Source organism: Petromyzon marinus, chromosome 2, assembly GCF_048934315.1.
Source record: "Petromyzon marinus isolate PM22_M1 ecotype Great Lakes invasive population chromosome 2, UKy_Petmar_22M1.pri1.0, whole genome shotgun sequence".
In the NCBI taxonomy this organism is placed as follows: Eukaryota; Metazoa; Chordata; class Hyperoartia; order Petromyzontiformes; family Petromyzontidae; genus Petromyzon; species Petromyzon marinus.
Genome location: NC_133668.1, coordinates 10057329 through 10074463, shown reverse-complemented (window position 1 = coordinate 10074463; position 17135 = coordinate 10057329). Strand labels below are relative to the sequence as shown.

The following is a 17135-nucleotide window of genomic DNA, read 5'->3' as shown; positions in this document are numbered from 1 at the left end:
GGGCCAACACATCACTAGAAGGAATTATGGTAATTGAACGAGGAAAGTGATGAAAATGGCAGGTAAAGGAATGGACACTCCTAAGAGGATGACCAACACGGAGGTGGAGTAATGAGATGAGGTCATGTGTACGAGGTAGATGGTTGGTCGCATCATGAGACCATGAGGGATGGCAGGATTATGGGGAGTCCTTCATTGAGCAGTGTATACATCATGGCTTCTGATTTTCATTAATATTATAATTTCCCTAAGCTTATTTGCAAAATTCTCTAGCTATTTCTAACAACCTACATATTTAAAATTACCCTTTTATTGTATACTAGACTTAATGTTTACAAGTACTATAGTGACTCAGTTTGGATTTTGTGTGTAATAATGCAAAAACAAATATTTTAGATGGAATTTTACAAAATCTGGCTTTAAATGCTTGTGCATACTATTTTTGGATTATGAAATATTAACAAGTTCATTAATTGTAATTAAATTTGTATTTTTGCTCCACTCTAAAAGTTCAAAACCAAAAAACTGCAAAAACAATCTAAAAAAGACTCTCCACATTTGATAAATACAAATATTAGAACCAAAATCCGAAAAAAATCCCCAGAATTACATTTGGTAAAAATATAAATAAAATGCAACATAATTTACATCTAGACAAAACCTGTCATTTGGTTTTAGAGGCCTTAAAATCTTGTACAACGACTGTTACTTCAAGAGTAAAAACAAAGGAAAAACTACTCCACTTACCAACTCTAAGCACAAAGTCATTGTAGGACTGATAATTGATTTCATCCACCACATCAAACATTTCCATTGCAAAGTCAGCAACTGAACTCAAGTGGGAGATGATGGAGCACTTGGCCTGCATAACAAGAAAGAACATGTTAAATGTTCAAATATCACACGTATGTTCACTTTATCGCCAGTATTAATTTTTTTTTTACACCTGGTGTAGTAATTTATACTTCTGTAGTAAACAGTCTCATGCGTCTGAGAAGGAATGGAAATAATTCGTAAGCAAACAATATGAACTTTATGTACCTTTGTCCCTGATGTTGGAACCAATCCAACAGCTGCCATGTAGGTGCTCCCAATCGTTTTAATTTTTTCAATGTCCTTAAAGCATTCCTTATCCAGAAGCTAAGAGAAGCAAAACAAAAGCGTGCTGCAGGATCTTCGCAATTGAAAATCAAAACATTTCGTTTTGCAATATAGGTATGCCAGCGACTCAATTTAAGATGCCCAGAATGCATGCTTACCTCATCAAAATCCGCGATGATTTCATTCAGTAGCCGTAAACACTCCACCCCCATGTTGTTTCCATCCAGTTCTATGTAGAAGTCGTTGAAGTTTGGTATTGAAGCAAAAAGAACACCTACTTGCGAATAGGATTGGTAATACAGATCCTACGGGACGAGACAATTTCACAGGAAGTGAAAAAACAGCTATCCCCTGTTACCTACACCGTTATGGAAATAGAATAATAAACGTGAGAAGGAGGCACATACCATGTTGCGTGGGTTGGACTGCAGGAAATGTTGCGCTACGTGGGCCGGCAGCAGGTTGAACAGGATGCGCTTATTGTCGTTTTTTACCCTCTCCATGTCGCCTCGCTCGTCTTCCGCCTAAAAAGCAACCGATGCACTGTTACTCCACCCAGGTGCACACGTGAACTAACCGAACATCTGGCGCTGCTCAAACTTGTAATAAAAGGATGCTGCTCCATACCTGGGAAGCCCAAAGGTAGTCTAGCCGGAGCTTGAGGTCCAGCTGGCGAGAGTGCAGTCCCATGGCGCAGATGAAGAGCAAGATTGTGAGCACCGGCTCGTATGCCTTCATGTACAGCGCACTTGTCCTTGTTAAGACAAAAGCAATCAAATTAATTGGGCAAAAAATATATTTCATCATCATCAGACTTGATGAAGGCTTTCCCAAGCCTTTTCTATCACGGTTCCGCAATGCAGCATGGTACCCAGCAACTGCACACAAACCTATTTTGACACTTCACCTTCTCTGTGGATGTCCTCTCAGACGCATCCCATTCCTGCCAATGCATTACTATTCTTGGCAATTGGCCATCATCCATTCCCGAGATTTGTCCTCCCTGAGCCCACTTACTTTTTTCAAACATTCATGAGTATACTCTTTGGGTCTTTTGGTAAAGTCATGTAGTTAAATAATTTTTAAAATCACGACGTTTCGATCGCAACACAAGCAATCGTCTTCAGGTAAAAAAAATACAGCAGACGGACTGCTGAGGCAGGAAGAAATATTGCTATATTTCATTGCGGAAGTATTACATAATCTATCTTTTGCGAAGTTAATCAAGTTAAGGGCACATGGGATGCCAGGAACTGCTGTGAATTGTATGGGGAACTTATTGCATCATAAAGGGCAGGAGGCTGTCATCGATGAATAACTTTAAGAGTGCAGCACCATAACAAATGCAGTGTCATGAGAGCAATGCTTGGGACGTATTTGTCACTATTAAGATTTATATGGATGAGTTGATTACCATACAGTCAAGAGCATTTTCCAATTACGACAAATGGGCTATAAAGTAATCTTATCATGAAGAGCCATAGATTATTGAAAATTATTTACGCATTTGTTGATAAAGCATTTCAAAACAGAACGTCTTTGCAAATATAATTAAATACAAAACCATATTTTAGCCTCTCCCACAGGGAAAACACTGCTATACTGTAGTTCTTGAAGCATGCATAAATATACACTGTAGAAATACAGTACTGTACAATGTTGTTAGCCGGACATTCACATATCCGCCATGACCAATTAACCACCGACATCTAGTGTGGTATTTGTGCATCGTGTAGCTGTTATTGTGAATAGATGTTCACATATTCAACCTTTTCACATATGCACCTTTTGACATATCCCACCTTTTCACATACCCCACCTAACCCTTCAGTCCCCAGTGAATCAGATTTTCGACGTTGTTTGTACTCTACAGTCCATAGAAATGAGTATGATATCACATTCACATTACAAAGCATCAGACAAGAGCAAGTCCACTGTTACAATTAAATTAATATATAATTCTATGTCTGCACAGAAATAATCATAAAGTACTGTACTTGGATAATTAAGAGTAGTATTTGTGTAATATGTGAACAATTATAAAAATTCACGTATTTATAGAAACCACAAATAAGATGTCATTGCTTGATTAAAATAAATATCAATGGCAATGTAAAAATCACTTGACCTCTTCTTCCTCGTTTTCAGATAAATTGCACAAAAAAGCAATGATACTCAAAACATTTAAATAAAAAAAGTTACAATTTTTCGACAAAGCTTCAAACTCGTGATGGATGATACACTTAATAATCAGCTGAGATTATTAAAATGATTGCCTACAAAGTAACACCTACTCATTTTGTCGATGCAATTGCATGTATTCAAAGTAATGCATACTGTAGTATGGAATTTAAAAAATATATACAGACCTGCCAGCTTCAAATATATATCACAAATAAAAACTAAATTGACCAACGTCGTGAAGTGTGATCCAACAACCTTCATTACCGACACAGCACGGGGTGGCCTTCACCCAAAAGCAAATAGAAAAAAGATTTTACATATTTTATTGTTCTACTAATTTTAAAAAAAATACTTCCCAGTGTGCTTTCTTAAAGACATGCTGCTTAATATTGCTCTGGAAAGCCAATAGACTGACAGACTAAAAATTATAAACTAGGATTGTTTATGAAAAAAAGAAAGAGGTATTATGGAAAAATGGATAAGATGACCAATCGGGTATGGTTTGTGCGAGAAATAAGGGCATATCATTCGAGGAGTATCTATGACCTTTCGGTCAATGCAGTAAAGCATATATTTTATTTTATAGGTCTGTTTCTATAAAAGGGTCAGACCCTAGACCAACACGCCCAAAAGGTACCCCTTTTATTACGAGCTTACCCGGCAATGTGACGATATCCGCCTAACTCTAGCACCAGAACGTAGACCACAGACAGCAAGATCAGCATCAGCAGCTTGGGCAGGGAGGAGATGCGCAGGAAGAGAGACAGTGTGAGGATGCTGTTGAGGCAGCCCAGCAGGCCATACTGTGCCAAGTCACTGGGCGCTGGCGTGTATGCCTGTGCGGAGGGACTTGCTGTGGTCGCGGTTACTCCGGACAAGGTGCTGTTGAACTGGGAAACCTCCAGAGCCGGCAGGGTCTGGGGCGTAACCGACAACGTGGACACCGACACAAGTCCTGACTCGGAAGTGGGCGTCACAGTCGCAATGGAAGAGTTTCCAACTTCTGCCCAATACCACGTCATGCAGGCCACCTGCAAAGAAGATCAGCGTGCAATAAGTGTTAATATTAAAAGAATATATATACGAATTGGCAGGGAGTCCAAATAATCACGACCTAACAGTATGTCACATATCCACCCTGACCAATTAACCGCCCACACCCAGTGCAGTATTATATGTGTGCTGCCTGGAATTCAAATTTTCTATCGATATTCGCACTTCTGACATTTTCACATATCAGCCTATACCTCAGTCTTTATCAAACTGGATATGTGACGTTATACAGTATTTAATTTAAAACAGACTTTAAAAGGTATTGCAAGAACAGGTATTGTGATATTAAACTTTAACTTTTGTTACAAGATATTTTTGTGTGAACACTGTCAAAGTTAATCGAGTTAAAATGCATCTCTCACCACACAGCTCTGAGCAGTGGAGAATATTAGGGCAATGATACAGAGGGTCAGGGTAGTCCGTAGCTGTATCGTTAGGCAGCCTGGAAAACACTGCACACACGAATATCACAGTACAGTATTTTCAACATCACATACATCACACATAACTCCTTTGGCCTGTAATACTTAGTAATGTTTTCTTGAAACGCCATTGCTCTAATACCACTAGTTACAGTATTACTGAAGATAATGTGACCAATTTTAATTATCTTTTGTAAATGTAAAATGATTGTATTACAGTATAAATATTACTATACAAGAACACCATAATACGATTGCATCATTTCGTACAGGATGTAAAACTATACCAATCAAAACCTAAAACAAAAATATTTAAAAAAATGGTACAGTACTTCATTAGCTTAGGATCATGTGAGTTCAGAGTTCTCATCCTTGGATGAAAATTTACAGGCATATAGACACACAGGCTTAATATGCGTTACCACCGTCGTCAATGACAAACACTGCATGACAGCTAAAAGATGGGCGATCAGCTGATATTTATTGTAATTGCCCAGCTTCAGAGCAAAGAGGGAGAAAAATCTGTAACTTATAGTTATAGACTAACTATCGCACCTCTGATTAACACGGTTGGCTACGTATGGTGTGAAAAAAGTTTAACATACATACATAGATATTGCGCAGGTGTATAAATAACATGTATTCGGAATATGAAATATGCATTTGTCCCAAAATCTCACGTTCTCCCGACTGTTGCACAGATGCTCACAAGTTTTGTGTCGCTCTGTGCATCTGCCTTCGAGGTCCTTTCAATGATATCCCTGCCGAAATGAAACCCCCTTTGAACTTGCGTAAAGCTCGAACTTTCTCCTATTTGCACTTGAGAGTTCTGAAACGTTAATGACATGTGTTCAATGTGTCTGACGTCAGTCCGATATATATTATGAGGACACGGCGTCACTCTGTCATCTACATTCGTCTCGACGTCTTACATTGCATGACGTTGTCTGCAAAGCTCGACTTCAGCAGTGAAAAAATAACCAGTGCCTTCTGATCCACGTGATGGCCTGGCCTGGAGCAGCCCTGGCACGGCTCGGATGTGTCAGTGGAATTGAGGTGTTATATTACAGGGTGGTAAATAGACGCTCTAATACAAAGTGTATTATATCGAGGCACTTACCTGTACATGTGCAATATGCAAATACATAAGGCAAATCACAAGGAAACAGATTGACGCTACGAGCAGCACCACCACCACAGTGTTCCTGCAAAGAGAAAACATCACAGCACTATCAACAAACTACAGAGCAAGTGAAATGAAAAAGACATTGATATACATAGCAAATGTTCACAGATGTAAGTCATTATAATCCTATAATAACAAGACAGAAGTGCTTTTTTTTAAACAACTTAAGCACAATGAATGTAATCATATACGCTTATGTAAATATATAATCTCCATGATAATACACCACGGGAACATGATTTAATTATATTTAGTGACTGTAATGCAACAACTAAGTTATGAATAGTTAGTTCTTACTATCTGAAATTAAATTTTGAGTAGATGCTCTCGTAGTGGAATGTACGCTAATGAGCTGGATGCGAATGATCCTTCTGGCACAAACCCGGGCACGAAAACACTCAGGAGGATGATGATGGATGCAGTGGTGTGGTGTTATTCGTAGACTTGTACGCACGTTGGAAGGAGCAGCAGGTAAATAAGGCCCAGGATAGCAGCCAGAATCAGACAAAGTGTGACAGCACTCATGAAGTACTCATCCTCCAGCTGGTGGTACTGAAACACATTAGCATGGCAGACGTGAGCAACGGTCATTAGCGACAACTAATCCGACACAAAGAATGACTCCTCACAAACTTATTTGACAGTGCATGCATTGCCGAACAAAAACAAGTATTTGAGAATGATACCGTGTACACGGACATTTGATCCTTATGGCGGATCCTGGGGTACCAAATAATACAAAATGGCCAAGGCAATTAAATATCAATCAATCCGAAATCAGTGCTACTCCGCGATGTCAAAACGCAGCGAGGATGATTGCGCTGAAACCCTGAACGCTCGTATGCACCACAGTGCATCGTGTACAGCTCGTCGAGATGAGTCGATTGCTGCATCATCGACCATCAACAGAATAAAAATGACTGCATCACGGACATAATGCGAGAGCCGGGGTACTATGGTACCCCGGGGTACCGCCATAAGGTTCATTTGTCTGAGCATTTGTTTATATTTGTGCATCAGTTACTCATTATGTACATTTGTACATTGATTAAAAGAAACATGTCTTCCAAATAATAAATATATTCCTATTTATTTAATCATAATAATTATTGTGCCAACTTGTCAAAAGAAAGGATATAAAGAGGAACATGTTTTTTTTTCTCATCCAATCATTCTTTGAAGAAGGTAAAGTTACATTCAACTCATTGGCTTCAGCGTGTGTTAGCCACATTGACATTTTTAATACATTCCAACATTACAATAACCCCTATAAAATATAAAAAATATCATCACTATTGCTCAATATTGTGCTTTTAGGCTGTCATAAATATAATGACTACATATACAAAAACAACATAATACATGCTCTTATGGAAAGCTCACTTTCGAAAAGAAGAAGGTATAAAATAATGTTTAAGCCAAGTGGACTTAGGTCATGAATGCTGCCATAATGTAACGGCGAACACACTGTACTTGCAATCCAGTGGTCACTGGTTCTATTATGTACAAAACCGTTAGCTCGATTCGGCAGGTCATATGTGGTGGGGCAAAGTGTGGGTACTCCCACCACTTAAAACAAAATGTGGACAGTGTGGAAGAGGAGGCCAAAGTACCATTCTCTAGAGCTCCCTCGAGTGAAAGCCATTCCGCCATCAGTGGCGAGAGCAATATATTACAGCTTTGCACCTTCACCTTTTCACGACTGTACATTAATACTCACAAATTTAAACAAAAAAAGACAAGGAGGATATTCTGTTCTGCCCAACAGGCGATACCTTGTGCTCGCGTTCTGACTGCTTGTAACAGAGGGAAAAGAAGTGCATGTCGGCCATGTCGGACTCTGTGCTGCGAGCCTCGATAAGCCGCGTGATGTAGCGGTTGACGCGGGAGCTTGGGCTGCTGTGGAGCAGCGTCGACGAGAAGGAGGAGCGGTGGCGCAGTTTCTCGGAGGCCGTGCGCATAGCCCGGCCCTGGCAAGCAGCACACGGTGTACCAGAGAGCAGCGTTAATTTAGTCACAGGCTTTGCGCAGTCGACGACAACCTGCAGCATCTAAGTCATCTGCGTCTGTGGATTTCATTTAGTCATTCTCTTAGACGAATAGTCTAGAGCAGTCAATAACGTGGTCCTCCCTTTTTAATAAATGTTGTGTGTAAATATTTTATATATATATTATAGCCAATTACCAATTTTGGTCTTTCTCACTGCACTGCTGTCTCTAAAAGCCTCACTAAGTTTTCTTAGATTGCATATTCGATGGTTAACTCGTCATAGTCTTTGGTGGGTAGTCATAGTTTTCGTCATGCTTTATGAGTTTTGCCGACTCAACCATTGTTGACTAAAATGAAAAAAAAAGACTAATTCGTACCTCAGTTCATTAACAAAATTAACACTGACACAGAGTAATGTGGGCAGTGCACAAAAGCAACTGCCAGTTCCTTCAAAATCATTCTCTTGAAAAACATGGCTTATAAAAAGACAGGGGCCTCACCTTATCGTCATCCACGCAGGTCATGACGTTTGAGAAGGGGATTTCAGCCTTGAACATCTTACGGCAGTGCATCAGCTGTACCAGGAGGTAACACACGGTCTTAAACCTCATCCTCTTAGCTGGTTTAATGTCAGCCAATATCAGGCCTGGAAAGATCTGAAAAGGCAATATTTACGTATCAATAAAACGAAATACACAAAAAATAATTATATCAATGTTTACATTTACATTTGTCACACTCAGTGTTTGTTGTGGCTGAAAGTGAAAATACTGAAAATATTCACGTGTAAAAACACTGAAAATCTTCACATGTACATGCACGTGAACGTTTATGTTGCAACAATTGACGAACAAATAGTTCATTAATTATAATCTTTAAAGTATATTTTATTCATTTGGCACAAACAAATCAGGGCCCACAATGGACTTTTGTAATCGATTAAATGGTAAATATTGACAAAGCGACAATTACGTAGAGGGGAGCAGGGACGGTAGCTGCCATTCGAATAATTCTTGCATAGCTGGAAAATAACATTTCTTCATGCATTACCATAGAAGGAATTTTGTGTCCCTGCTAAAATATTTGGCCTGCATACACAAGTGACACCAATGTGAGCCTTTAGTTAATGCAACGAAGTGCATATCAATGTCATTTGATTAAAGTAAATGAATGCACTGGGTGTTTGGTAGAATTTTACAAGTTCTAAAAATTTGCGGCGGTATAATTTACCTTCCTGCGGTGCGACGGAACGATGAAGTACGTTTCAATGTTGTGCTTTCTCAAGTAGCTGTTTCTGTCCTTTCCGTTTCCAGGCTCTACTTCATAATCCCCATTCAGACAGTCCAAGGTGGATTTTGTGATGTGCACTTTTCTGTAACATATAGGACAATAGTACCAATAATAACAAAAAAATAGCAACTTGTGTTCGTGTTATGTTGAAGGTCATTCCACGTGTTGAAGAAGTTGAGCAGATCTGTCTTGCTAAAATGGAAAAAATGCATTTATACAATACATTGACACCACCTCTACATATCTGGATTATTTTTTCATCTTATAAAGATGCATACATATTTTGACAGATTTTCCTTATGTGTTGTTTGTAACACAGTATCAAGAAGAGACTTGGCACGGAGAGTGACATTATTGCTTTGTTCCTCATAAGGGTCTTCTGGCTATATCCTAAACAATTTGAGACGCACCATCATTTACCACGTGTCTATGCAACATAAACCTATGTCATTGCTGCTTGACTACCATTGGCACATTTACACTCCAGTCCTTCTTGTCCGATTGGCCACCCTCACAGATGATTTCACTATATGATATAGCTTCATGAAAGTCAGTTGAGTTATTTTCCATAGCACTTCAATGGTCAAAGTCACACCAAAACTATTTCCTGCTCAATTTAAGGTGGTGCTCACCTCTAAATTACAGCCCTGAGCTGGTGATGGAGATTCCAATTCATATTGTAACAGTGAATCTCTCCAAAGGACAGCCACTGTTGTTTTCCCCAAAGAGTAATACTTATTTTATCGACCCTAGAGGTGTGATGCAAGCCGTTTGCTCTACTGCTCACCCACCTCCAATAGTTGAGGAATCAATTCGCACAAATAATGGTAAGAAATAAAATATAGTATGCGATTGTAAATAATTGTTGTTTAAAATTGTATTATTCTTTATTATTCTTATTAATACGTTTTCTTATCCCAAAAAAATCTTTTTTAACAGGCTCTTGCCAAGTTTTCGCAGGAGGAGGCAATGTTGATGTCTGTATGGTAATCCCAATTTGTAAGCATTGAGGTGTTTGGCCCATACCAGTTCCATTGTTTTTCAGCTATGGAACGAAACTGGAGAGCATACAAATGCCATGCAAAAGAGAGTCGGAAATCAAACCCAGGCCAGTCTTACTGTGAGGCACAAGTGTTACCACTGTGCCATCCTGTCACCCAACTTGACTGTAAAAAAAATAATAACTCCATCGGAATATCACAAGCTTATTAAAATGCGTTGTTTTACTTAATGACACAGACAATATAGACTGTACTGTGTTTAGCATAAACCATTGTTTTGGAAATTGTAAAACAAATTCAAAACACCGTAATATATATTGGAAACTCTTAACTTTATTTAATCACCACCATCAGCCACTTCCTATTCACTGCTCAATGAAATATTCCCTGTGCCCTTATCATTTATTTATGGTCAGGCGATGCTACTCATTGTCTCATTCCTGCACATGAACTGATCTCATCACTACACCTCTATTGTGCTCATACCTCCGGACAATTGTATTGTTAGCTACCATCACATGTTATGTCCATCGGCTATCACCTTTTCTGGCCGTATGTGCTTCTGAAGCACGCTCACTTTCATTAATATTCAATATTGAGGTCTTTATTTTTCAAAAATATATCCTTGATATATGGTACATTTCCACATTTCATATAATTGAGATACTCTATATAACTAAACAAATGCTAATCTCATTAGCAAAGCCAATGTCAGATGCCAGCAATCACATATGATCAGTTTAGTTAATGTCTAGACGATGATGTACAGAATGTATTGGTCAAATCCACTTTTATTATGATTTTTTTTATTTCAGCAGGAAGGGCCCAATGAGCTGCTAGGCTCTATTTCATGAGTGTCCCTCTACCAATTCAAGGCATACAAAAAACGTTCCAAAGCTAAGATGACTGCATGTGATCAGCTGGCAAGTACTCCATAGAAATGCAGTGAATGTGAGTGAACACACAATTCTGCTCAATTGTGATGTGCCTGCATGTTGCGATGAGCTCACCCAGGCAGACCACCAGCTTCCATTACATTGGCAAGCGTCACATCATTGGACCATACATCATATTGCCACTTGCGCAGGCCCAGCACTCCGCATAGCACACGGCCAGTGTGCAGCCCCACTCGCATGTTCAGGTCAACCTCAGTTGCCTCCGCCACTGACCTAGATGGGATACACACTCATAATTCATTTATTTGTTTCTAGAAATGGATGAAATGTTTATCAGTAAAAAAAGAAACAATTAAAGTTTTTCATCCAATTTTTTCTCCTACCACATTAGCAGTTGTCATACTATATGAGGAAAAACAAATTGTTTGCTGGCTGGCTGGAGCACTAGGAAGGGTGCTGTGGTGGCGTCACGACACATGCCTAAGTGATGAGGTCACCCGGATCCCACAATGCTAAACCGCGATCATGCTTGCTGACATCACGCTTCCCACTCACCCTCTACCCTGGCCGTGTATCCCGCGGAAATGCGCGAGCAGTGCTATTATACTCTATAAGAAAAACTTTTGCTGGCGACGGACCACCTAGAGTGCGTTCTGACTGGCTGGAGACCATGCACCGCCCAGCACACAAAGGGGAAGAGTCGTTTATGTGGCCAACATGCAGGTGACGGGCACGCGTTAGACGGCGTGGTGTGGGGCGGGGGGGGGGCACGGGAAGGGGTATGCGAGGAGGGGAGCGCAAGTGGGGCGCGATTTGGGGTATATGCAGGTGGTAGGGGGTGTCCCAGGGGTTGTCGCGCACGAGAGGGGGAGGCACCCAGGGGTGGGGAGGTGAGGACAATCGGAGGACCATCGTTCAATGACCGGTACTTTAACAATATTATATTTTAAAAAAAATTGCTGCCTCACTGGCTAGAGGGAGGGACGGACGGACACATCCTAAGGATGTGCGGGCTGATAGTTTGTAATAAAAACACCATTTGTTGCCTTCATAAACAAAAATAAAAACATGAGTGCACAGTCAAGGTTCACCAACATTAATCGATTTCACTATAAATACATTTAATTTATTGCTTGTAAAATGCGTCGTGTTATTTTTCTAAGAAGAAAATTCAGTCATGTTTAATTTATGCCACGTGTATTTTCATTGCTGCTGAACGTTTTAAAATACGTACACAGGCATGCACATTGATTATCATGAATATTAAAAACTTAATTTCAATGGCTTTACAGTTCCAAACCCAGCGCCGTTGATTAATTATTGTACACTCTGTTCCACAATATTTGAAAGAGCCTGATAACATAGGTGTATGACTGTATACAAAGCAAGTTTTAAGACATCAAACAGATTTCATTTCTTATTATTCAAATGGCTGGCTTTGATGAGATGATCTCGATGAGCTGCTTGTTCACGTACGTGATGGTGTCAATCATGTCCAAACCCATCTCCACACAGCAGTGAGCGTGGTCCGCCTTAGGCTGCGTTAGGCCTGAGACGCAGTAATAACAGTCGCCCAGAATTTTAATCCTCCTGCAGTGATTCTCCTGAAATAGAAACGGTCGGCACTGAATAGTTTTCTTGCTCGCAAAACATTATTACCTCCCACATGCTTGCATCTTTGCACAACCTTCTTGACACGGTCTTGTTAAAAAATATATTACAGTATTGGCACTATTTTAACCGTGTAAAGTAAATTTTATAATTCACGATGACTCATTATTTTTCATTTTTGCACGTCCGCTGTCTATCATTTGAAATACATTGTTTGCAACTGAAATATTGTACACAACAGACATGGGTTGATGACTTGTATGCACTAATCAGATTCCACGCAATATTTATTTGATAAGTTATGCAGATGCACATTTGTTTTCTGAAAGGTCCTCTTTACCTCCAAAAGATGAATTTCCACAAAAGCTCAAGATAAAACTAATATGAAATAGAACACTGTATACTTAAAAAAAAAATCATTGTATAATTGGTAGAAGCTAGGATGAAACGGAAATGGAATTTGAATACAATTGCTCACTCGTAATTCACTAATGATTTAAATTCCAATCATGTTTCAGCACAGCATTATTGAAATAATAATCATCTAAGCAGCCTGCTATCAAGTTGACTGTTAACACATAATTTGCCATTCCCAAAAAAACAAACAAATCCCACAAACAGCTGTTGGAAACAATTTAAATAATTAATTCATTGCTTTCAATCTCCTTGGTGTGTTGTATGCATACCGTAGCCAGTTCATCAAACTTTCCAAAAAGCTCATTAAGCAGTTTAACGAGCTCCTGCGCCGTACACTGCGATGCCAGACTTGTAAACCCAACGATATCTGCAAAAAGGATGCTGAAACACAATAAAGTACCGGCAGGCCGTAATAGTCTTGTTAGTATGCATTTGCTATGCAATATGCATGCTGCAATAGCAATCTAATAAAATTTCAGAAACATAATTGAATTAATTTCAGAACAAACTAAGAGTTAATTAATATTGTTACGAAGCAGATCTGACACAAAATCATCAACTGTTTCAAGCACCGTGAACACCACAAAATTTTCAATAAATGTACATCTATAAATAATATAATCTATAAATTCCTGGGTGCAGTGGTGGCATAGCAGTTACTATGCTGTGGTTTGAACGCAGCGACATAGGTTTGACTCCTGGCCATGGCTAACAGCAGTGTCAAGAAATATCTGAAGTGGCCCTGCCCTCCCCCGCCTTCAAAAAGCCACACTGCATAGAGAAGTATGGTCGTAAAACCCCCATGACCGAAATGTTGTCGGGAGGCCTTCATCCATGGGTGGATTGAGAATGGCTGGAATTTCAAGTTTTTGCATTCAACCTTGACATCCATGTAATAAATAACAAGTCCTGGTATGATAGTACTGAATGTGCTGGATCAATTTGGACCTGTGTTTCAAAACCTGGGCTTTTAGATTCTGGTAAGATATAACCTAATTCTCATACATGTGCAACATGTTCATGAACATTTGAATAACAAAAAACTGCACACCATTAAAGCCACACTTTCACACACAGGTAAATAAAAATATTGAATAATATACACGTTTTAACGTGCAAAAACATTAAATGAGTGTGTGAAATGAACACTATGTACGTATGTACCAATGACAATACATGTATATGATAAACTAAAGATGCACGCACAAGTATAAAGCCAGGAGGCTTATTTCAGGAACTTTTTATCCCAAGCCATAGTCTTGATATCCAGAGAGTAGAAGCGTTGTTTTTTCTTTTTCGGAGACGGGACCAGTTATTGGAAGGAAATTAAGTGTTGGGCACGAATGGATCGGGAAAGGCACAAACGGAGGGAAAGGAACTAGCGAGCTCTGCCGCAACGGGGGAACAGAAACATTGACAGAGTCAGATGTGTTCTGTGACTTAGGTCACTTGGGACCCTCCCGAGGCCAGAAATAGCGACGCATTTTTGGATATAACATTTTGCACACCTTCTGCAGGCGAGCACAAGGGAACGCCACACTTCATCTCCCAAATTATTTATTTCTGTGGGGCCTCAAGATAACAATAACCCGTGCTTCTCTCCTCAATCCCGTGTGTGTACAGTGGTGCGGATTTGTGATGGCGACAAAAGCTTGATGGCATTCTCCAACACAAAGAAGAGGACATGTAACTGTATGAAGTGTGTATTGCACGCATCGCATGTCGTGTGTGTGGTATATATATATTTTGGCAGTGCAAACGCTAGTGTAAAAAAAGAAGTGTCGTCTCCAACCCTTATCAGACTTTACCTTTTAATATATGTGCTATGAAAGAGGGCCACTGCCCAAAACATTGCCTGTTAAACGTATGTATTTTTTTAAGTCAGTGTTATTGACGAATGTGTTGAGGTTTTTTGGAGTAATAAAAAGCTCTGGCCGGTGTTATTCTTGTTTCCTTGCGTTTTAAGTTGTATTTTTGTCCGGTAATATTCACTTACACATGTGTTCAGAGAGCAAATGTAAGAGGCAATGATAACCTGTGCATTGTCACAGACTGATTAATTAACAATACATTCTTCATAACAGTTCAACCCTAAGATTTACTGTAAATTGTTCATTTGAAACTTAACAAATTGTAGTCTTGTGACAAAACACATGGTGGCGCCACACATCTTTAAATTCAAAATTACATCCATCAAATAGTGATGTTTCTGTAATGAAAACAGGTTAATTGAATTTTACTTCTGTATTGCATTGCCTTTGAACATACTACAGTATTACTGCACTTGTATACATATACTGTGCAGGTATTTAGTCTTAGTAGTCGTATGGGTATTATAATTATTTCTCACCTTACATTGTCATGCCGCTGGATGTATATTTTGTGAAAGATTCGTTCTGGGGGCTTTAGGAAATCCTCTTTCATCTCCATGGCCACGTGCCTCGGCAGGAGACTCATAAGCAGACGCTCCTGTGGGAGGGGAGTCGGGGGTGGTGGTGGGCTGGTATCAGCAGCACCCAGGGGTCCCCAAGTCTCACAGAAACTCCGGGCTCCCGCCCACACTCCTCCCGACCGTGCCACGCTGAAGTGTGACCTCTTTGAGATATGTAAAGCACACTGCCGCGTATAATGTATTCTATAAATATAAGCACATGAATCCACTTGTACACATTTAATATAAAATATACATATTATATAAACCCGTAATTAGGGAACACACCGAATGATATACAGTCGTCTATAAATAGCCAAACATAGCCTGTACGAGTGCCATGAAACAAGTGAGCTGAGTTGAATTCCCAGGCATGGCCCACATCAGTAGCGGTATATACAGTGAGGGAAAAAAGTATTTGATCCCCTGCTGATTTTGTACGTTTGCCCACTGACAAAGAAATGATCAGTCTATAATTTTAATGGTATGTTTATTTGAACAGTGAGAGACAGAATAACAAAAACATCCAGAAAAACGCATGTCAAAAATGTTATGAATTGATTTGCATTGTAATGAGGGAAAAAAGTATTAGACCCCTCTGTAAAACATGACTTAGTACTTGGTGGCAAAACCCTTATTGGCAATCACAGAAGTCAGACGTTTCTTGTAGTTGGTCACCAGGTTTGCACACATCTCAGGAGGGATTTTGTCCCACTCGTTTTGCAGATCTTCTCCAAGTCATTAAAGTTTCGAGGCTGACGTTTGGCAACTCGAACCTTCAGCTCCCTACGCCGTGAAGGACTAAAATCCTGCAGCGCTCGCAAGGTCCCCCTGCTCAAAAAAGCACATATGCATGCCCGTCTGAAGTTTGCCAATGAATATCTGAATGATTCAGAGGACAACTGGGTGAAGGTGTTGTGGTCAGATGAGACCAAAATGGAGCTCTTTGGCATAAACTCAACTCGCCGTGTTTGGTGGAGGAGGAATGCTGCCTATGACCCCAAGAACACCATCCCCACCGTCAAACATGGAGGTGGAAACATTGTGCTTTGAGGGTGTTTTTCCGCTAAGGGGACAGGACAACTTCACCGCATCAAAGGGACGATGGACGGAGCCATGTACCGTCAAATCTTGGGTGAAAACCTCCTTCCCTCAGCCAGGGCATTGAAAATGGGTCGTGGATGGGTATTCCAACATGACAATGATCCAAAACACACGGCCAAGGCAACAAAGGAGTGGCTCAAGAAGAAGCACATTAAGGTCCTGGAGTGGCCTAGCCAGTCTCCAGACCTTAATCCCATAGAAAATCTGTGGAGGGAGCTGAAGGTTCGAGTTGCCAAACGTCAGCCTCGAAACTTTAATAACTTGGAGAAGATCTGCAAAGAGGAGTGGGACAAAATCCTTCCTGAGATGTGTGCAAACCTGGTGGCCAACTACATGAAACGTCTGACCTCTGTGATTGCCAACAAGGGTTTTGCCACCAAGTATTAAGTCATGTTTTGCAGAGGGGTCAAATACTTATTTCCCTCATTAAAATGCAAATCAATTTATAA

General features: G+C 40.0%; 1 protein-coding gene across 3 annotated transcripts in view; it reads right to left on the bottom strand.

Annotated features, from left to right (window-relative positions):
• Nucleotides 1-17135, bottom strand: part of ADCY1 (adenylate cyclase 1) — a 45017-nt gene that overhangs the window by 3732 nt on the left and 24150 nt on the right. For 2 of the 3 annotated variants that reach the window (XM_032964047.2, XM_032964055.2), the window contains 16 exons: nt 15502-15620; nt 13421-13532; nt 12600-12727; nt 11238-11396; nt 9167-9308; nt 8437-8592; nt 7722-7916; nt 6401-6498; nt 5881-5965; nt 4701-4790; nt 3943-4316; nt 1729-1855; nt 1509-1625; nt 1260-1406; nt 1042-1140; nt 748-862 (listed from right to left, as the gene is read on the bottom strand). In XM_032964047.2, the coding sequence (XP_032819938.1) occupies nt 748-862; nt 1042-1140; nt 1260-1406; nt 1509-1625; nt 1729-1855; nt 3943-4316; nt 4701-4790; nt 5881-5965; nt 6401-6498; nt 7722-7916; nt 8437-8592; nt 9167-9308; nt 11238-11396; nt 12600-12727; nt 13421-13532; nt 15502-15620 (2263 nt within the window). The remainder of the gene's footprint in view (nt 1-747; nt 863-1041; nt 1141-1259; nt 1407-1508; nt 1626-1728; nt 1856-3942; nt 4317-4700; nt 4791-5880; nt 5966-6400; nt 6499-7721; nt 7917-8436; nt 8593-9166; nt 9309-11237; nt 11397-12599; nt 12728-13420; nt 13533-15501; nt 15621-17135) is intronic. The other variant, XM_076069606.1, reaches the window with a different exon arrangement.